This window comes from Etheostoma cragini, chromosome 10 (assembly GCF_013103735.1).
Source record: "Etheostoma cragini isolate CJK2018 chromosome 10, CSU_Ecrag_1.0, whole genome shotgun sequence".
Classification (NCBI taxonomy): Eukaryota; Metazoa; Chordata; class Actinopteri; order Perciformes; family Percidae; genus Etheostoma; species Etheostoma cragini.
Genome location: NC_048416.1, coordinates 12,912,565 through 12,934,858, shown reverse-complemented (window position 1 = coordinate 12,934,858; position 22,294 = coordinate 12,912,565). Strand labels below are relative to the sequence as shown.

General features: G+C 42.6%; 1 protein-coding gene across 1 annotated transcript; it reads left to right on the top strand.

Moving 5' to 3' along the window:
* Positions 1-1,410: 1,410 nt before the first annotated feature.
* kctd12b (potassium channel tetramerisation domain containing 12b) lies at positions 1,411-14,204 on the top strand. The gene is made up of 2 exons (XM_034883579.1): positions 1,411-2,413; positions 13,136-14,204. Exons 1-2 carry the CDS (start codon positions 1,570-1,572, stop codon positions 13,675-13,677), a joined length of 1,386 nt encoding a protein of 461 aa, XP_034739470.1. The 5' UTR covers positions 1,411-1,569; the 3' UTR covers positions 13,678-14,204.
* Positions 14,205-22,294: the final 8,090 nt, after the last annotated feature.

Here is a 22,294-nt window from a genome sequence, read left to right as displayed (position 1 = left end):
GAAAAAAATATTAGTATAACACCTTAGCTCCTTTTAACTCCTTGAGAAATCTAAAAAGTGAGTTTATTTCAAAAATTACAAAAGTGCAGAACAGTTCTACTTCACTAAAGATCCATTCTCAGTATAAGTGCATTGATGGTTTTACGTTTTCACATTACACTTGTCTGAGTTGAATATTGGACCAAGGTTGGCTTCCAGACCCATTGTGATGTCACAAATCATGCTTAACACACGTCTTAACCCCCCCCCCCCCCCCCCCCCCCCCCCCCCCCCCCCCCCCCCCCCCCCCCCCCCCCATCCCCCAGTTTGAAAACAGCCTTCTAGCCAAACTGCATTCACTAGATGTCACTGTTATCCCATCCTTCTGACAGACACTGACTGCAATGATTACTGAGAGTGTTGCCAAAAATAAATGCCTACCCATTTCCAAGTCAGTGGCTGGGTTTCAATGAGACTCCAGCAAAATAAAAATTGGGCAGTATAATTATTTTGTTATTACAGTTCACTGTTTATAAAATCCAGGAAACATATGAGAGCATTGACAAAACATGCATGAATGAATGTTGGGTTACCTATACTGTATCTTCCAATTCATTGCATACGCTTATATATGGAATGTAAGAATAAATGCATTATAGGGGAAAATCCCAAAATCATGCTCCTTTAAATGGATAACGTGGCCTCATGTATTCATAATGTGCAACTATTTCAATTAGCCTAAACTTTCAGGATAATTGTCAGTCTTTATTACCCATGCACATATTAAGCAGATCCAGTAACGGACCTGCCCATTTACACTGCCCTCGGAGGACAAGGGATTTTGACCTGGATCACAGCAGAGGCGCGTCACCGCGGGTGGGCGTGGCTAACCGCCTGAATAAAGCTGGATCTTCCGTTACGTCGCAGCAGAGTTACCGTCTGACACGAGAGAGGAGCAAAGGGACCGAACAGCTGAGCACCTCGCGGACGTTTGAACCACAAGTGATGGAAATCCCGGAGGTGATTTTATGCACCCTCCTCGCCTCTCACTACTTCGGCACCATCCTCTTCTACTCGTGGCTTGTCGTCTGCGGGACACCCACAGAGCTCACCAACTATGGATCAATTAATTAAAATTGGGCCACCTGATCCTGTTTGCGCCATGACAACCGACCAGAATTAGAGCAAGAGAAGTCGTTATGGATAGATGTGCAAATAGTGCATTCCCCGCTCAGAGAAATGGTGTCAAAAGCAGAATTCCAATCCCAGGACATCGCATCTTTCTGCGCGTAAAGGACATGGACATAACGGCTTCTGTCAACGCTGCCTGAAATACTCCGCGCTATGTTGTAGTTATTATGGGAGAACGCAGTAGTTAGAGTAGAGGGTGTGCGAGACTGGCATGTTTCTGCTGGCTTTAGTCTGATTGTGCGCGCGGACTTGCAATCTTTGACTGACAACAGTCCTCACCAACCACTGCGAAAGGTTTCACTCAACATCCGTTTTCAACTCCTCACATTTGAACTTCCACTACAACCGAGACTATTTTTGAAACTGCACCCTATTGCACCTGTGAGGTAGGAGTAAGCCATGGCTTTGCCAGATAGTGGCATGTCTGGGGAGGAGGCACCCTTCCCAGAGATTGTAGAACTCAATGTGGGCGGCCAGGTGTACATAACCCGATATTCTACCCTCACAAGTGTGCCGGACTCCTTGCTATGGGAGATGTTCAGTCGAAAGTCAGCCAAAGGACTGGCCAGGGACACCAAGGGTCGCTTCTTTGTGGACCGTGATGGTTTCCTGTTCCGTTACATCCTGGACTACATGCGAGACCAGCAGCTGGTTCTACCAGACCACTTCCCTGAGCGCGGGCGTCTGCAGAGAGAGGCTGAGTTCTTCAACCTGCCAGAGCTAGTCAAACTGCTGGTGCCCAAGATCAGCAAGCAGAACTCGCTTGGCGACGAGGGATGTCAGAGCGACCCGGAGGACTCCTCACCTGGGATTGACATTGCCCCTAACCTCAGCTCCCTGGGTGCTGCCGCTGCTGCCTGTGCCAGCCTGGTGCCCGGTACCACGGATGGCAAACGCTCTGGGTTCATCACCATTGGCTACCGAGGCTCATACACCCTGGGCCGTGACAGCCACACCGATGCCAAATTCCGGCGGGTGGCACGGATCATGGTGTGTGGGAAGACCTCTCTGGCCAAAGAGGTGTTTGGAGAGACGCTGAACGAGAGCCGTGACCCCGACCGCCCCCCTGAGCGCTACACATCCCGCTACTATCTGAAGTTCACCTTTCTGGAGCAGGCTTTTGACAAGCTGGCTGATGCAGGCTTCCACATGGTGGCCTGTAATTCCACAGGAACCTGCGCCTTTGCCCATGAGCAGACGGACGACAAGATATGGACCAGCTACACTGAATATGTGTTCTACCGTGAGTGAGACTATAGACTTTGTTCCCCTGGTCCCCGATCCTGTCTACAAGTGCCCCCCCCCCTCCCCTCCAGCTTCCAGCCATCCTGTCCCCTCTCTCTGATGGCTCCTGCACCAGTAGATGTACCGTAGATGTTGTACCCCTCCGCCTCTCTTTGCAGCCTCCACCTTTTATCCTATGAACAGTTACCCAGCTGCTGCTCCGACTCTTCATACCTTCTCTTAACCCCAGATCCATCCCCCTCATCCTCAGGTCCAGCTTTTGCCTTTGCTCCATCTAGTTGTAGTCCCCGGTCCTCAACCACAGCAGCCCCACAGCCTGTCCTGCAGAGACTGATACCTTCTATATGCTATTTCCCTTTTGTACTCGATGTATTACATCTACCTTGGTAAAGCACAAAACTGTATCCAAGAGCTCATTTTGTTTAATAAGCGCCCCCGTGTGTCTATATGACTATTAAAGCAGGCACAAGGGCACAGGGGAAAGGGCTTCGAAGAGTGGCCGTGATGTACAGTGCTAGACTTGGCCTGCTTACCCGAACAGATTGGACTCTCTCCTGCTCCTCTGAACTAAATTACCAAATAATTGGACATCTTATCAGCCTTGCGGGACGTGAGCAGCCCAAGCACAAGAAAGAAATGCAACCCAAAAATCAAATTTCCTTCATTTTTTTCTTAAATATGTTGAGTACCTTGTGGTTGGGAGCGTGCCATACAGCAGTTTATCTGTTTAGTTGTTATGAATGAATGGGAGTTGGACAGGACATGAACAGTGGAGGGGGGGGGGGGCATTGAGCTTTTTATTTTGAAAGGGAGCAGTAGATTGTAGGTGTGTAGAGTATCCTTTTCAAAATTGTGCTTATTGGTTGGCAAATGAACAAGCAGCAGGTTTTGATAAACAACGATGAAATCCCAAATATCATGAGATCTCATAGACAGAAAGGAAAAAAATGGTTGCCAGATGAGGTGTGTGTATTAACTGTGCAATGGAGCTTTAAGTGTTTTAATCACCCACGCTGGGAGGGCAGAGAAGATGGAGGTGTTACTCACTGCTCTATTTTTGTGCTTCTTTGACATTTCTTTGCTCAGTTACATATTTTAGAGCATTATTAAAGTGAAGCGCTTCTTGGGACGAGCTTACATGATTACTTGTTGTTTCCCAAAAGAAGAACGGCAGTCACCTTAGCGGATCACGTTTTGAGTGTCCTGTACGCAGTTATGTTATTCTTAATACTCAGTTAGGTATTAGTTTAAGCTGTTGCATATTTGATGATAGTTCTCCCTTACTGAAAGTGAATACCCACAAGAAAGGGTAGGATTACATGTAAAGTCAGCCACAGCCCAAGGTTTTCTCCCTACTGTGGGAAGGTCATTGCAAAGGCGTGTTCACAGCCAACGGGTATAACTTCAGTTATAAAGATGTGAGTTAAGAAAGAGAGTCATTCCCAGATACAGCCTCAGGACACGTCATATACCTGCACATCATATACCTCAGACTAAAACACAAACTGAAGGCACTTAACATTAAGCAGATGTTATGAAAATGCAGGCAACATTAGGAAAATGTCCCAAATGTAGAAGCTGTAACAAGGTCATGATTAAGACGTTGAATATAAAGTTTTAGTCGAGAAATAGCCATCGAGGCAGTGTAGTGTAGGATTCCTCCTGAGCTAGATGGTGTCAGATTTTAGTTTTGGCAGAATGTCTGACAGTGACAATAAATGTATTCTGAGATGTCTAGAAACCGCAATGTTGTGTTTCAGTGTGATGAAGTGCTGTTGACATCTGAGTCATTATATTAGACCTGCTGCAGTGTGTTGCTGCAAGTGTAGACAACACTGAAATTATAGTGTTCAGCAAAAAGCGAAATTTATTTGTCAAATAAAAGATGTTTTCTTTCTATTCGGGTTGTATTTTCCATTCGTGACTAAAAGTTTTCTCAGTATTGAATGACATTCAGAACAAACCATGAGGAAAGTGGTACTTTATATTATATTATATCTTATATTAGCATACTGCAGTTACATTTTCAGTGACAATACCACTCAATCACAAGTATACCAATTCCAATGTTCATCTCACCATTTCCCATTAAAGGGCAATGTCCTTGGACATAAACTCTGCTTAAATTAAACGTTCAGAACTCCTAGCCTCAGGCACTATCTCCCCCATCCTCCCATCTGCTTTTCCACTTTTTCTCCACATTTGTTTTCTCTTTTTTTCCCGGTCCCGTCTTTGAGTTGACCAGAAAACGAAGCCAGGATAAAAATGAGGACATGCATAACAGCCTTTTTTAAAGCAACTTACAAAACCCTTATTTTGGTGACAATAATTGCCCTAATTAATACCTAAGAAAAAACTTAGAAGCGGATCAGGCCTAAAATCCCAGACTGTGAAATACTGTAGCTGTATAGGCCTGCACAAGATTAACAATGGTGTTTGTCTGCTGTAAAAAAAAACAGCATTTTTATTGAGCAAACCCACAGATAGAAAAGTGGTCAAAATTTACACTTGAACAACAGCCAGTGTTATGTTTATGTAGGTGAGGCAGTTTTATGACTGTTTTTTTTTTTTTTTTTACCAAGAGATGATCACATGCTAATTACCGTAGTATGAGACCATCTCATACTGGCCCAGTTAAAAGCATGCCTGATGAGCTTCACAAAAACTGTTAAAAAAATGTATGTGACTGGCATCCTGTAGAACAAATGATTTCTGTTGTTGTTGCGGTCTGGAATGCACAACGAATATCGGGCCGGCAGTGTGTCTTTAGCCCAAAACAAACACAGTCACACACGCATTCCAGCTCTCCCATGCAACTCGAGGGTGCCAAGGTCAGTCATTAGCACAAGCATGGAGAGCCCCGCCTTACGTGTGAAAGTTCCTAAACCTCTCTTCGCTCTTCACCTCCATGAGTCGCCTTGAGACTCAACATTCAACAGTAGATGTGTTGACACTCCGACATTGAACAGCAACAACCGTGAGGTCCACAGGCGGTGATGAAATGCTGCTTGAGGTTTTTCTTTTCCTTCTTTTTCTTAAAACTCTGTTGTATAACTTGTGGCTGAAAAGTGTAGCACGCCTGTCTAATGTGCCAAACAAGAAGCAGGTTTTATTTGTGTCACCATGGTGGTATGCTTGTTCTATCCAGAGTGTTACAATAAAGATATTTTACCACGAAAATCGGCTTCTCTGCCTTTTGGAGAAAAAAAATTCAAATAGCAGGTTGCATCATTTGCTAACCACACAGCACACAATCTGCTGATGAAATCATTTATTGGGTTTTATTTACATCCTTGTTTACACAGTCAATACAATTTCCCAGTAAGCATGTGCAATTCATTATTAAACTCTTGTCATAAATGTACAAGGCACAAAACAATGCTCCCGAGAGTAAAAGACTGCTCTCTCTACCTTGAGGCAGGGATTTGACCCATGTCGTGTTCCCATGGTGCTATTGTTGCTGTAGGCGGCTCTACGTGGCAACATGCCTTGGCTCGGTCTGCTTTCCTAAGAATGATCCCCTTTTTATTGTGGCCAGCTGGGTCATCGCTTCCCCTATTTGCAAAAAGAAAGGAAGAGAGCAGAGAGGAACAGGAAGGGATCGGAAAATGGGGCAATAAAGCAGAGACAGGGAGACAGATGACCTGGTAGCAGATTGGGAGAGTAATTTAACTTGGATTTGGTGTTCCCATCTTATCTCTCTTCCTGAGCGGCATGAAATGTCCTGTTACTCGGAGAGGTGCTGGACCATCCTGACAAACAAAGCCCTTAGTGGGCCGTGCTGTAACGTGTCCCCCTGTGTCCTGTCTGCTCTGTCTACACTCACAGAGAGATTCAGTTACACTGACAGATATAGATCCACAGGATTACAGTAGGTTGGGATTAATATGGATTCAAAGGGTGATTTAATCAAAAGACAGGGTGAAAACTGATATTTTCAAACAGAAAAACAAAAATTTTTCTTCCTTATATTTATGTGAATCATGAGCTGTGTCTTTTATCTGACTGTGACCCTCCCATTCAGATGTTATCTGCATGCTGCTGTTTCCGTTTATTCAGAGTGTTCAGCTGCAACTATCTGTGGCTCGACCTCGATGCCTTGTCTACTTTCAGATCTACAGTGTATGCCAGTGTGTTTTGGCTCTGTTCTCTTTTTGTCCTGTTGTTTGTGCTTACGTGGATGTTTGGCGGACCGGCTGGATGAGTGTTTGGGAATCTGTGTGGGTGGGTTGGCGCTGGGTTGGTATGGGGGCCATGCCCGAGGCAATGAACTAGGTGCACTCCCTGTCTCACAAAAAGCTGAGCAGGCAGTTGGACTCTCTAAACACAGAGACAAGCTGGCACAGAGGGACGGAAGTTGCTAGGTGAGATGTGCATCAACCCTCCCGTGTGAGGCTAATGACTCGAAGCTCTACGGTTTTAGATCTAACTGGCTTCCTTCTTTTCCCTCTTCTTTGTGATCAGTTAAGAAGGCATTAGCAGATAAACAAGCCATTTGCCTTCCTCGTTCTCTCTTGACAACAATAAACAGAAGAAGTCCAAGCTGGTATAGAAAAGCCTCGTTGCTGCTAATTACCTGGGATTGTCGTCCCAGGTCGTCGGCCAATAGGAGCATGTGATAGGGAACTGGAGAGAGCATGCAGCGGCCTGAGGCCTACCGCAGCTTTCTCCATCAAAATGTGACTCGTGTGTGTGTATAAACGTTAGCTAAGCGCTTTGCATGCTTTTTATTAATTTGCTCATGGACATTTAAGCTCTGCGAGCCCGAGACCTGCTGGGTTTGTCTTGAACGACAACGTGGTTTGACCACGCTGCCGTGTAAGCCCACAGTGGCGCTGGCTCGGGGCATTATTTATCTCATTTTGTGTTGGGTTATTTATAGTAAACCAGGCATGGAGTCAGATGTGTACTGTCACTGCACTCCTCCATCCTCCAGCATGGGTACACATGCTCCGTTGCTGCCCCTCCTTCTAATTGTCTTCACACGTCTCCTGCAGAGAGAAGCTATCACAAAACATATTGGCCCACAAACTCCATTGTGCAAAGTCAGGGGGTAGCCAAAGCCAAAGGGGGGAGAGAGAGGGGAGTTAACAAGGGACTCAATCTAGCAGCTGAAAAGGAGCAGATTAGGTCACTAGTGACGTACAGTACTGCATCTCTATAAATGTCAGTCCATTTTTCTTTATATGTTGCCTCTTTATTATTCTCTTTGACTTCACAAACTTGTCTTTTCTCTTTAAAGCTCAAAGACACATACATAATAACAGACAGACATGACAGAGGAAAGCATGAGGGATGGAATTACAAAGGTACAGAAGGATGGGAATGAGGGAGCATGAGTTAAAGAGAGTGAGTCAGAGTGTCAGAAGCAAGTTGGAGGATTTAAAAGAAAAGCAACAAAAAGTCGACCTCAAGTGGCAAAGTTTGTCATAGACAGTACACAAAGATTGTAAATCTGTGAAGAAGAGCACGAGGAGTGGGGGAGGAGCAGATTGAAAGGAAAAGAGCTAAAGAAAAAACGAGAAATGCCTTGGGGCGAAGTGAGTTGGGAGGCAAAAGTCTGATGGAATATGTATTTTTTGTATGTTCTGTTCCTTTATTCATAAATAATACAGCAAGCTAACATACAATTTCTTTACCAAAACCATTACTTATGAGTCAGGATTTTTAAACAGTTTATATTAGGGAACATAGTTTCATGTTGCTTTTATGGTCTTAAATATTTCCTGTGATTTTGTTTTGTGTCAACAACACAACAAAGCATTCCACTTCATGGATTTATTTGAACGTGTAATAATGTTTCAACAAGTACACAGTACATCAATGTGGTGAAAACAGTGTGAGCAGTTACTATGTATCTGCTGATCGAATGGATTTTGCTTTAAGCAGTGAGTTGTAAATGTGTCTGTCAGCGCTGTTGTTGTTAGGACGGGATTCACCTCGGCCATCTGGAGATTTGGGCTCTAATCTGCCCCTCTAATTATCAGTAATCTTGACAGGCAGGTTTGTCCTTGCTGCTGCAGTCCTAGACAGGGATGGACCCTGGCTGAGACTGAAGCAGGTGGGAGGGGGGCTTGCAGGGGCTGAGGGGTGCCAGGGTGGGCTTCAGGGTGCTTAGGCAGGGTGGTAATAGGCTGTGGTAGCCCGACAGCAGCTCAGAGGGTTTAAAGTAGGGAAAATATAAAGAGGAGGCACGTGGAGCAGGCAAACCAGCAGGACACTTTTTGCACGTCTGCAAAAATAAAAATCATATAATAGACTTTTCCACCCCCAAAAGAATTGAAAAACCTTATCAGCTAGTTAGTTATTGATGACTTGGTTTCTTCTTTCTCTTTCCCACTTTCTGTCCTCTGCCCTCCGCTCCATTTGTTTGCTTTTCTTACTTAGCAGTAGCTCCCCAATCTCCAGCTGCATATGTCACGCATTTCCTTTACATCATGTGGATTGACAGATTTGTAATTGCTTAGAGACTTGTGAGTACACTCCAGTGATTTTGAAAAGGACGACTGAGCTTATGCTAACACATAAAAGTTAAGTTAGTATGCAGAATATATTGGTACCATGTCTGATTACGCCTCTTTATGTATTTGCTCTGATGGCAATCAGAGAGAAAAGACAATGAATGAGAAAACAGTAGGTGGTGAAGCCCACTCTGTCATTCGGCGCCATACTGATGATCACTTCACAACACAGATGTTGGATAACTGAGCTGAAGACTAGGTCATTAGATTTAAAACATGCTGTAATTGCCAAAACTATGTAGCGTGAGCTCCCTTTAGAACAGCAGGAGAGAGCCATATGTACAACTTCACACTCTGGATAAATGGCTTCTCTCAGTCTGAGAGACATTACTATGCATTTGTATAGCTCTGGCTCCATCATTTCATTGTGGCGTTACCATGGAGATGATGCTGTTCTCTTGTTTGCCACCTGTTAGTGGCCACATTGAATTTTAAAAAAAGTACTCACAGTCTAAATGGCCTGATCATATTCAAGGTAACAGAAGCAGCAAGATAACTTTATTTTTAAACAGCTTTGTGCTACATTAATACATTGCTAGGTATTAGAGGCAAACTAAAATAACACATAACAGCGTTTAAGCACCGCAATCCCATACAGTTTTGGTTATTACCTTTAGCAATTTAAGACATCTGTTGCTCAGGTCCATTTGAGATGACTTATTGTGCTGTAAAAGAAATGCTTAAATATTTTGGCAGATAAACATATTTGCCTTCTTTCTGAGAGTTAGATGAGTAGATTGATACCTCACTCATCTCTGTATGGTAAATACGAAGCTGAAGCCAACAGCTGACTAACTTAGATTAGCCCAACGACTGGAAATGGGGAAACAGTTAGCAAGTTGGTTCTGGTCTTATGGACACTTGTGCCAGACCCCCAGCAGAGACTTATTGGTCTTGAAGAAATAATTTTGTACACATCTCCCTTGAGGGTTGACCTTTTTTTACTTTGTTTTTTTGTGGCAACAGATTAAAAAACAATATATGATTTGGGAGTTTTAGATGTAACCTTTGAAAAGAGCCAGGCTAGGTGTTTCTGTCTATTTTCAGATTTTATACTAAGCTTAATTAACTGGCTGCTGGTGCTAGCTTTATATTCCCTGTACAGACTTGAGCATGGTATCAATCATATTTCCTAATCGAGTCAAACTATTCCTTAAAATTTATATTGTAGTTAACACGCCATCCTAACTAGCTTCCTTTTGGAAAGTGACAGCTATTGCTTAACATTAGTACTGTTATCCTCTAATCTAGACAATACTTTTTTCACATTATTTCATCTGCCAAGTCACTGACATCTCCTGAACGCTCAGTGTTATGTTGGACCTTAGCTCGGCGTCAGCTGTCTCTCTTTCATGGGTCTAGTTGTGGGGATAGCACAGTGAGTGAGATATAATTCTTGTTTTGTCTTGTATAATGTTTAATTCAGCAGCTTCTCATGCTTTCATTTAGTCAGGTTGTAAGAATAAATAATGTGCGACAGAGAGGTGCCAAACCTTGGCAACAGTGACACAGTAGAGTTGCTAATAGAGGTAATGATGGCAGCGAAGGGATGTGTCACACTGAACAGATGGGATAGAATGAGAGAGAGAGAGAGAGAGAGAGAGAGAGAGAGAGAGAGAGAGAGAGAGAGAGAGAGAGAGAGAGAGAGAGAGACAGTGAGATAGATGAGAGGATGTGTGAGAAAGTGGTTTGGCTTTTGCATATATCCCTGGAGAAGTGGCTCAGGGGAAAGGGTTGAGTGCTCTCTTTTGCTGTTCTCCTCCATAAGGCTTAGTGGTGGAGGAAAGCATGGAGCCCATCCCCCATTGGATTATTCCTTCAACACTGCTAAGCCCCCATACTCCCACGTCCAGGCAGCCTTCAAACACACGTATTCATTATGAGAGACACTGAATGCACCCAACACACAAACACAAACAGTGGTGAACATGTATCTGCCAGCTCCTCCTTCCCTTGCATCTTCTTTCTTTCTCTCTTTCTTTCTTTCTTTCTTTCTCTCCGTCTTTATCCGTCCTTCTTTCAAATGCCAGCACATGCCTAGAATGTAACAGCACACACACATCTGCCCGCATAGACACATGTATGCAAAACAACCCACACCTACACACACAGTACTCACACACATGCTTACGCATGCTTGCACAAACACACAAGACAACACTAATGTCCTCTTAAACACAGGCTTGTGCACTTTCTGTAAAAAGTAGGTGAACACACACACACACACACACACACACACACACACACACACACGCTTGTATTCAGGTATTCAGAAAGCCAAGGCAGTTGGAGAATTTTCTCTGCCTCCTCCGTTTGACACAAGCAGCTTTTCCTGTTATATAAGGTGGGTTACTGTGACGATGAGCCCTGTGTAAGGAAAGGGTGCAGGGCCTTGTGTGTCTTCATATGTCTGTACACGTGTGTGTGTGTGTGTGTGTGTGTGTGTGTGTATTTGTCGTGTGTGATATATTGTACCTGTATATCTCTGCATAAGCATACATGTAAGAGGCTGTGGGAGAGATTATCTGATTATCTTCATAGCAGCATGTGCTGCATGTGGCTGCTTCACAATGAGAGTGAGCACATGTGACACTGCATGAGCAGTATGCACGTGGGACTGTCATTACAGTAACTTGGTGTAAGACCATGTCCAACCTCATGTGGATAGATTCAAAAATGTTTATGTGTTGAAGTATTTTCCTTCAACAGAGCATTTTCCAATTGTTTTCTGAATGTTTAGTGGCCACATTGTAATACCACAACAACAAAAAACGGCTCAGATCTCATCTGTTCGACCTTTCCAGCCATAACGCTTTCCACTGTTTCCTCCAGAGGCTTTTTGAAGTGCTGTGTGTTCTATACAGAGCAGGAGTGAAGACCAGAGGAAGTGAAAATTCTTCAATACAACAAATCACATGACAAGAGAGCGTGAGAATACTCAAATGTACCATAAGTACAATTTTGGATTGACTTTGTTTTCCCAATCCACCCTGCAACACAATAGAAGCAATTTCGAATTGTGGTGTGCTCTGTGATCAAAAACCCAGAATTAGTGCGAATCTGACGGCCAAAAATAGACAAAAGATGCATTTTAAAAAGTATTCGCTTTAGTGTGGACCAGGGCTAGATTTGCCGTGACTTCTCAGCCAATCTGAGGCTTTCTACCATCATGTAGACAACTGAAAATGGATGATGGGTTTTCAAATACTAAGAGGTGCAGAATGTGCATGTACCTCTTCAACTATTCTGAGAAGTCGCACCACAGCAACCTCCCGTGTCCTCACACAGAGATGAGATGAAAAATCAACACACCGTGAAAAATGGCTTGTCACGCCTCAGTTAGGAGGTGTCACGCCATCCGTCCAGTTACAGTATTCCTTCTAGAATAATGTACTAACAAGCAAAGGTAAAAGGGAATTCTGAAATTAAATGAAACTGTCTTCCACTCTCCTTATCTCTCAATTCCTTCCCTGTCCCGCTGAGCTCTTTTTGCTGCTAATTTCTATTTCCATAATGCTCCTACACGCCAGCATGTGTTTACTTTTGTACTCTTGGAGACAAAAACTATAAAGCTCAAAGCTGAGGTGCTTGTTTATGTGCCAGCCACAAACTACTGACACACTTTGATAAGGCAAACAAAAAAAGTGAAATGTAATCAAATTTCTGTGCAAAGCTCCCCTTGTGAGGGGGCGGCAGAAACTATGCACTATAGCTTTAAGACCTTACATCAAACACACAAAATACCTAAGTATGAATATTCTATTCATTGTCTCAATTATCTTTAACATGTTATTTAACAGTTTTGGAAATCCTTACTGGCCATCATGCCAAGGGTTAGATGAGAAGATTGATATCCATCTAATGTCTTTACAGTAAATATGAAGGCAGCCGGTTGCATGGCAAACTCACAGTGATGTCAACTCTGCAGGAAGTTACTGTGACACTCTGAACTTTGGACAGAGCTAATGCTTGTTGTTTCTCCCTCCTTTCAGTCTTAATACCAAGCTAAGATAATCACATTCTGGCTCTAGCTTCATATTTGCTGTGCAAAGTGATATTGATCTTCTCATTCAAATCCAATCAAGAAAAAGAATAGGTTTCTCAAAATTACAAACTATTCCTTTAAGTAATTGTAACTTTGCATATACTGCAAATAAAAAACAACAACTTTAATCTGTAATTCTTTCTCCTTGCTGCAGGTGGTTCATCAGTGATTTCCAAGGCAACGACCTCTGAGTCCCCAGCACTCAGTGAAGTAGTGACCTCTTACCCAGAGTCCAGCAGCACTGGCCCAGAAGCTAGCAGCATCAAAACACTGGGCACACAAAAACCGTTGCCCCTGGACTGTCTTTCTCCTCTTACACCTCCACTTCCTCCTCCACCTAACCTTACTACAAAAAGCCCCAACCTCCCAAATCTGTCACCTCCAGTCCTGCCGCCACCTCTGCCATCATCCAAGCCTTTTTCTACCTCCAGTCCTTCTCCTCCCCCCTCAACACCGCCTCATGCTAACAGCCCCCAGCGTCCGACCGATCTCAACCTGAAGACGCTGCCACGGCCCACCATTAGGGAGAACGGTAGACCCCCGCTGGGGTTGGACGAGGAAGAGGAGGAAAAGAAGATGCTGGAGGAGGATCTGAAGAAATGCATTGACGACTTTAAAAAGATCCGCTTGCCCAGAGAGTTCCCAGATCGCAAGAGGCACTGGCAAAGTGATTTGCTTAAGAAGTACAATGCATAGAGCTTTTTGATGCAGCGCCATGGTGAAAAAACTTCACAAGGATTTCATGAGAATGTACTAAACAATGGACTCCTGGTTCATATTTCGTTGCTTTGAGTCAGCTGGTTTACTTAAACCTCTTATGTAGTAGCTTTTGCATGTCAATGGAACTAAATTATTTGATAAAGTGTAGTGTTTAGGCTGAGTTTGTCTAGCAATCACACATACATGATTAAAACATTGAGATTTGTCTTTTTCCACAACAGAAAACAACATCACTAAAGAGATTGTTAGTGACACATAGTTGTTCCACACAGCAATTTGGGGACATTTCTCAGTCAAAGGATAATACATGTAACGTCCTTAATTAGAGAGTTCTGCCATACTCTCTGTACTGTGTTCACTGAAAAAGCCACTGGAAATGTAAGCTATGTGTGAAGGTTAGGCATTTAACCTTGCTGATGCAAAATAAAAGAAAGACGTGAAATCTCTGGTGCCAATCATCTACAAAATCTCACCTCATCAATATTAAACTATACGACTTCAAAGCCTTTCTTCTTCTCTCTGTCTGAGATTGAAAAGCCCTGCAGTTTGGTTAATTTTGTGATTGCATTATCTTCAGGCCAGCAACGGAAAGAATTCAGAGAGAGAGAATGTGGTGTACCGGGAAGCGGAGTGGGTAATTACAGACGGCCAGCATGTGGAATAATAATGACAATAATGACTACATTAACCAGCATAGTACCATTTGTTTCTCTATCTGCGCTGCATAAAATGTGCATCCAGCTTCACTAATGAATTAAAAAGTGTGGTTGTATGTCTGTATCTCCGGTTCTCATTATGGGATACATGGGATGAGTCACAAAAGAAGCATTACTTTATCTTTTCAGTCACCTTGTGAACTAATTCTCAACATGTTAACGCACCTAAGGCACAAGTTTAACATTGAAAATAAAGAAGCTTTTTCTTAGCAAGACTTAGAAGCAAAACTCGCCATCGCACACATGTCTGTGGGTTAGGTAAAAAGCTGCGTGAAGTTAGCTTAGCATAGCATAGTCTTCCAAACCATAAGACAATGTGATGACAAGATTGTAATGTTGGCAGTTTTTAAAACGTTGTTGATATTGTGAAAGTGAAACGGTCACAGTTTAGTTAGGTCTAGGCACCAAAACTACTTAGATGAGTATAGGAAAATATCTTGTTTTCAGAACTCGTTTGATAATATCAAAAAGTTACACACTAGAGCTTTAAGTTTCGAGGCTAAGAATATGAAGCAGACCCTCAACCCCATCAGTTTATAAAAATAGTGCTGAAATATTGAATGCAGCCTTGAAGATGTTTTGTTGTATGATGTTGTCTGTGTGGTCATTTTACTTTTTTCATTCTGTCTCATTTGACCTGAGCAGAACCAAAGTCCAACCCACTGCTCTGCCTTTGGTCATGATGACCCCTGTGGGTGTCTCAGAGCTTTCTATCAGCACCATGCCTCCAGCCTGATGCAGTTCAGCTCTGCGTCACCCCCAGTTAATATTGAGGTTAAGACATTAATCCCTAAATGTTATGAGAGGGAAGTTTTATCTTGTTAAAATAGAAAGGATTTATCAGACACACTAGTAACTGCTGAGGAGCAATAGACAAACCCTCTTGCTCTGAGAAGAAGATTAACAACAGATCAGGGTTTGTCACTGTCCTTAGAGTCTCTAAACAGCAGGCTATTCCTCTCACAAACTACCCGATGGTGACAATTTATACTATCCAGTCAGTATTTGCTGAAACATTACACACCGTCATCAACACTGCTGTCTCCAACTGGCTGATGATTGCTGAGAAATCCATAGAAAAGATTCTACTTTGCAGCTCATTAGAGAGTATTGCCTCATCAGCTCCTTTTCTTGTATTTGTCATCGTTCACTGTTGGCTTGGACAGTGACAGCATGCTGGCCGGGTTCCTAGGCCCAGATAAGTGTCGTCAGAGTGCGCCTGAGTCAGGATGCATGCAGGGGATAAAACAACAAGTCTTCCCAAGTTAAAATTCCTGTTGACTGTGGCAGAAGCTGCACAGTCTGCTGTGTTGGAGTCCTGTTAGACAAAATAGATATCCCTGTCCAAAACCAGTCCTTGATAGGCATTTGGGCTGCTCCATAGGAATCCATTCACTTCTCAATTCTCTTTTACCTTTTATATTTTTTCAGTACAGTATGACACTCTGAAGCTGGCCCTTTGACTTATTATGGATGCACTGTGAGGGTTTGATCTCTGAAGTTGATAGGCTCAGCCGTTCAACAAAGGGAATACTTCTACTTTGAAACGAAGCGGTAAAGCAGTCTAGTGGGAACAAGACTGGCAGGAAACCTTCTTTTAAAGCAAGAGAGATCAATCCTTCGAATTGTAGCAGTGGTGATGATCACTGGAACGAGGTGGAGGTAACCCCACGGTCTTTCTTTAAAGTCACTTCCTGTCATTTTCACTGGAGCGACACCCAGGACACAGATTATGACATCTAAATCAAGCCCTTCCCCTATAAACGACAGTGCTGGGTTCATGGCAAAGACTTTGACTGAGTTGTATTCGGTGGCATCAGATTACATACATAATTCTGTGGAGAAAAAAAGGGAGAACTGACAGCAGTGGTGGAAAGTAACATATACTATTTACATTTACTCAAGTACTGTACGTAAGAAGCTACTTTATTTAAGCCTGGCCCTGCCCTCCTATGTACTTCTACTTAATTTTCATTTACCTTCGGCACTACGTCCGGGTTTGCGATATATTGGCGGGTTTTCTAATCTTTGCCGATCCAATCAGCAAACAGAGGAAGTGGCTGAGAGCCATGATATTGAGATTGTGCGCTAGCTTGAGTTGTAGTTCTGTGATGGAAAAATAGGAGCAAAGCCATTCGGTTTGTTTTGGCAACGCAGCCGTATGTCCAGAAGTTAAAGTTAAAGAATTTTCTTGGTGGCCAGGATGTTGTGGTCCTCCTCCCCCCGGGTTTTGGGAAAAGTTTGATTTTCCAGCTCGCTCCGTTAGTGAGGAAGGAGTTAGCTAAGGCTAACGCTAGCGACGCTAAGCCGACTTCACGACCAAACGTTAGCGATTGGTTATGGCAGATCCAGAGTTGCTCTTGACAGATCCAATGGTTTTAAACTTCAACAGAGTACCCGCCTTCAAGGAAGTTAACACTTGTCAATGGAGAGTGGCCAAACTCTGTCCAAATGAAATGTACCAGAGTCTGGTAGGACCAGACTAATGTACAAGAGTCTGGTAGGATGCTGAATGATGCTGAAGGAGGCTAATGTACCAAAGTCTGGTAGGACCAGGCTAATGTTCCAGAGTCTGGTAGGACCAGGCTAATGTACCAGAGTCTGGTAGGACCAAGCTAATGTACCAGAGTCTGGTAGGACCAAGCTAATGTACCAGAGTCTGGTAGGACCAAGCTAATGTACCAGAGTCTGGTAGGACCAGGCTGACTTTATACTTCTGTTCTGCTACATCTTAGAGGGAAATGTTGTACTTTTTATTCCACTACATTTGTTTGACAACATTAGTTACAAGTTACTTTGCGGATTCAGGTTAGTAATACAAAATATGACAAATGAATGATGTACTAACCCGGCAGTTTTACAGTTGTTAAAATCAGCTCCTCCTTTATCAGCTGTAACATCAAAATGATTAACACATGGATCCATTAACAATATGATCACAATATTGTTCTGAAATGGGACATTCTGCATGGTAAGTAGCCTAATTTAGACTTTTTGATACTAATAATGTTGTAAGTGTTAAATACAGGAATTTTACTTGTGTCAGATTATCACAACAATGGGTTATATCTACTTAAGTGAAAGATCTTAGTACTTCTTTCACCAACGACTAAGTGCAACTTGTCCTTTGTTTCCAGGTAATGCTCTATTGACCACGGTAGCCTTCAGCATGAATAGGATGTCAAAGGAAACCTGCCACAAACATCCTGGGCAGCCTTCCATCTTCTTTCCTCAAATGTGTCAATTTTTTGCCTTTTTGCTGACACACAGGTCTCCTTGCATTTGCATGAAAGAGCACCTTGCCGATTTATTTTGAATGGGCAGCCATACATTAGCATCTCATTTCTTCAGGGCATGAGTTATCTTCAGTACTGACGGCCCTCCTGACAATTAAAGCTCAGCTGAAAGTGATCCTTGTGAAATATAGCTCTGCAATGAGGGGATTGGGATATTTTAGCGTTTCAGCAGTCAGGAAGAGTTTCACACTTAAAGATAAACTTTGAATGCAAGCAGTATGTATGTGCTAATGGAACGTGGCTGTAGGAGAGATAAGAGAACTAAGGCATAATTATTATTCCTGGAATGGGTGTGCAGAGCGGGCAGTCAAGCTGTCTAACACGCTCGCAAGTGTAAAAATGTTGTAGCCTCCAGTTTTCTTATTATAAGTGGTTTGGTGTAACGGACTTATTCTTAGTGGTGACTCACTACTGAACTGTTTTGGGTAGAACATATTGGGAGCAAAGATCACAAATGATCAAAAACTACATTTATATCAATTTTTCTTTCTTTTACTGCAATGCTTCAGTTAATGCAACCATTATTATTACTATTACACTTTATACAGGTTAGAAAACTATGCTGACACGCCTGAATCATATGTCAGTATGCACAGTTTTTTTAAAATTTGATTTTGTTGATGCTCCTCAAAGGTGATGCCGTGAAGTATATTGTTCCTTTAATAATTAATTAAGACATAAAAAACATTCTGCTTGGAATGATAATTTTCATGTAACATGGATTATCCACAAAAGAAGATCAAGTACCTTTTTCAAAGTTCTTAAAACTGTATCTACTTGTTACCTGAATTTAAAAAATCCAGAATATCTGAATATGTACATACTGTTCATAGCAAACGTTTAACTACTGGATGTCCTATGTTTCCCACCTTGATGAAAGTCCATTTGCACAACATGTGCACTGGAGGTTTAAATTCCCACATTAGAAATTGTTTGGCTGAGAGCAAAACAGCTTTGACTTTACAGCTAGCAAGCCACATAAATCACGTTAAGATGCAATTTAAATTCTTAAGAATAAAAGCAAATCATCAACAATTCCATTTTCATTGTGTGGCTGTAATTAGATGTTTCTCAGTTAGTGACTACACATCCTTCCAGATGTTAAATTGATCTTGTAAACTCAGGTCATGTTGGATGCCTGAATACTGTTATTTATGTAAATGTTTCAGCCAAACTATTATCTTAATCCTGTTTTACAGTGTTTGAGTTATGCCTATGAATACAGATGTGAAATGTCTGAGTGTGTGTGTATGGCCTCAGGTGTGTGCATGTGCAAGTGCATGGGCAAAAGCTGTGACAATGTAACTTGTGCATACAAAATGTGCAATTCATTTTACATATTAGCTGTTAACCAGAGCGGCTGAAACAGGTTTGCGCATGAACGTTCTTTAAACAAATGTATGCTATTTAATGGAGAGCATGCTGGCTCTCCCTGGAGGCTGTCCATGCAATCAGCAGGAAACACATGCTCTGGAGAGAGAGGGAGTGGGGAGGAGAGGAGGGCCAGAGAGAATGTGTCCAACTCTGTTCACAGCTTTTCCATTTTCATCATTAAAACCCGGGGCCTAATCCTGCAGCTACTTTAATCTCCTAATTCTGCACCCTATTCTCTCTACATACACACCTATTCGATTTTCTCTCTCTGTCTCTCTCTCTCCCGCTCCCTCTCAAACACTATCTTTTTCTGTCTGTCCGTCTGTCTCTTTTACACTGACTTAAAATCTTGTGTTTCCATAGATTCAGAGTGAAAGCTTTCAGAGCCCCTTCACCACACACACACACACACACACACACACACACACACACACACACACACACAAAACACACACACACACACACACACACTCACACACACACTTGCTTTGAAATCCTTTTCATATATTAGAGGTTTCTATGCTCATTTCTGCCATTTCCGTGATCCTTGTTTAAGAGGATATACAGCATCATCATGGGTAGTCCTGCATAATGGCAGGGAAGCAGGCATGTGGAGATGAGCAGTAGCGTGAAGTAGATGGAAACATTAGACGACTTGATTACCAAGCATCACATAAAAGAGTGTAGATGGTGCGGCAGATGGCCTGATAGTCCAATCTTTGAGCCAAGTGCCTGGCCTGCCACATTTCTCTGTGGAAAATATGACATGGCCTATCTGAATGCACATTGCCTCGTTGCTGTTTTGCATCGACTGCTGCATGATTGGAACAGCCTCCCTTTCTCTACGTGGGAATTAGTACACACCAAATATAGACACAAATATCAAACAGGCTAAGCCTCCTGCAGAATAGTATATTTAGATATCAATGGTATAGCCACGCAGTTAAAATGTAATACTCCTCACAGCTGATCATTTGAATTGATTCAAATTCAGCCACGTCATTTCGACAGTTCCACGTTTTCTTGCTCCACATCACTTTATATTAATCTCTGCCTTTTGCAGATAGTTGCAGTTTTATTCGTACCAATGGGTGCCCTGCTGACACGTCACCCTGCAGGCCATCTGCTGTCGATATGGAGCAGAGTCCTCAACAAAGAGAATGCAGCTTGACGTGAATTTAATCTTCAGGCATCAGAGCTGTCTGGTTTGTGCTGTCCTCTGACTGGTCCTGTCTCTCTGTGTTTAATGAACCAAGAGATGGTAATTCAGTGGATTCGTGGTGAGATGTGGAGATTTCACAGCATTGAGTGAGCACAAATGAGGAAAAGCATCCTGCTACTTCAGCTCTCCATGGTGTTTTTGAGAGTGTTAAAAAATATACAGCATATCTGACAGTGGGAGACCAAAGCACTGAAGTTGTTGTGAGCAACAGAAATTCTGCTGATGGTAATGATGGAAATGCAAAGGCATTTGTAGAAAATGTCCTTAAAAATAAGATGCATAGAATTCCCTTACTGGGTCAATGTGTAAAAAATAATAATAATGGGGACCGTTAGAGCATTTAGAATGTGATCTGACCCTTGGGGACCGTTAGAGCACTCCGACTGTGATCTGACCCTTGGGCTTGAACACTTTAAAGTTGTTAATTGTGCCTAAAACCCCTTAATAGCTCAGAGGTGAGGAGATAGCACAGCACTAACAGTAGAAAAGACTGTTGACATCCAGAGAGAAAGCTGCCTTTCAAACACCAATTAGCCCTTAATCCTATTTCACCTTCAATGGCATTAAGACCATCCCTGCAGGTCTCTCATTAGCTGCAGTCTTATCTGGACCTCGGCAACAATGCAAATAATCTGGTTTCATAAGTGCACAATTAGTAGATTATTCTTATGCAGTTTCACTTGCACGAAAGCGATACATAAAAAAAATACATACCGCTAACTGAAGGAAGACTTTGAAAAAATACATTTCAATGAGTTTGTTGAAAACCAAATTCTCATTTTGGGTTTTCATTTGCAGCTTCATATGACCTTCTGATCTTCGCCATGTGTAACAAACATCAAACACTTTGCTATCATTTGGAGGTATACTGTAGGATCCCACATGAATTCATAATTAATTAATTTCATCATTAAGTACTCATTCCCATGCTATGAGACATTTCTCGCTAAAAAAAACAAAAACAAAAGAGAGAAGCATTAAAATATGGAAACACTGTTACCCATTGTTATTGTTTAAAAGTGAACATTGAGCCCAAAAGCAGAATTCATGCATTCTTCATGTGGCCTTGGACAGCTCAGCCCAAATATTTTGGAGACAAACGACTGAAACAGGGAGAGATAGAAAACAATAATGCAGTAGTCTCAGAGAATCCTGACCACATTGTCTGAAAATCCCCAGTGTCTAACGACATTATTAAAACTATACTTTCTATATTATTTTCTACCAGGAGGTTCTGCAAGTCCAAATGTGCTTTTTTACTTATTTAGCACAGCGTGGATTTCAGCCTCTGAGGGGCATGTGGATGAGATCAAATAAAAACTCAGAATTGCAAGTGTTCAACATTCAGGGACTCAGGCAGCAGACAGACAATAATAAATAACAAACAGCATTACCAATGGGGTTAGGGAGTCTTTGGATACTGTGCTACAAAAGCTGCAAAGCGGCATTGTTTCTGGCTCAGGAGGAGTTGTGGTGCACTGGGAGCAGACAGTAGTTTCCTCGGCACTACTCTCCCACTGTGTCAGCCGCAGCAGTCACCGCACTCTCCTGGCATGGTGTACTGCTGAGGAGGCTCCTTAACGCACCAGGGCTGTACATCATCATCAGTCCCTGCGTACTGTGTGTGTGTGTGTGTGTGTATGCGTTTGTTTGTGTGTCTTGTCTGCAAGACTCTCTCTCGAGATCCCACAAACTCCTGAGTAACAAACAAACACCGCAACAACAACAGAACCCGCTGTTCCCAAATAATACTGGATCGTTGTTGGCTTCTTTTCTCTCTGCATCCAAATGGGCTGTATGCAGCAACTGAGCAGAATTGGCAAACTGCCAGTCACATACAGTATTACACTACACCACAATCTCATGCCTAAAAACTTGTCCTGGAAAACCTAAAACTGCCATTCACAAAATAGACTTTACTTATTGTTTTGTTATATGTATATATACATATATATACATACCGTTTAGCATTAGCAACTGAGAAG

What these genes read in the sequence shown, in the direction of transcription:
- kctd12b (XM_034883579.1), top strand. Translation starts at nt 1,570, where the DNA reads ATGGCTTTGCCAGATAGTGGCATGTCTGGGGAGGAGGCACCCTTCCCA. An exon ending in CACTGAATATGTGTTCTACC is followed by an intron (nt 2,414 to 13,135) that starts GTGAGTGAGACT and finishes TCCTTGCTGCAG; the next exon opens with GTGGTTCATCAGTGATTTCC.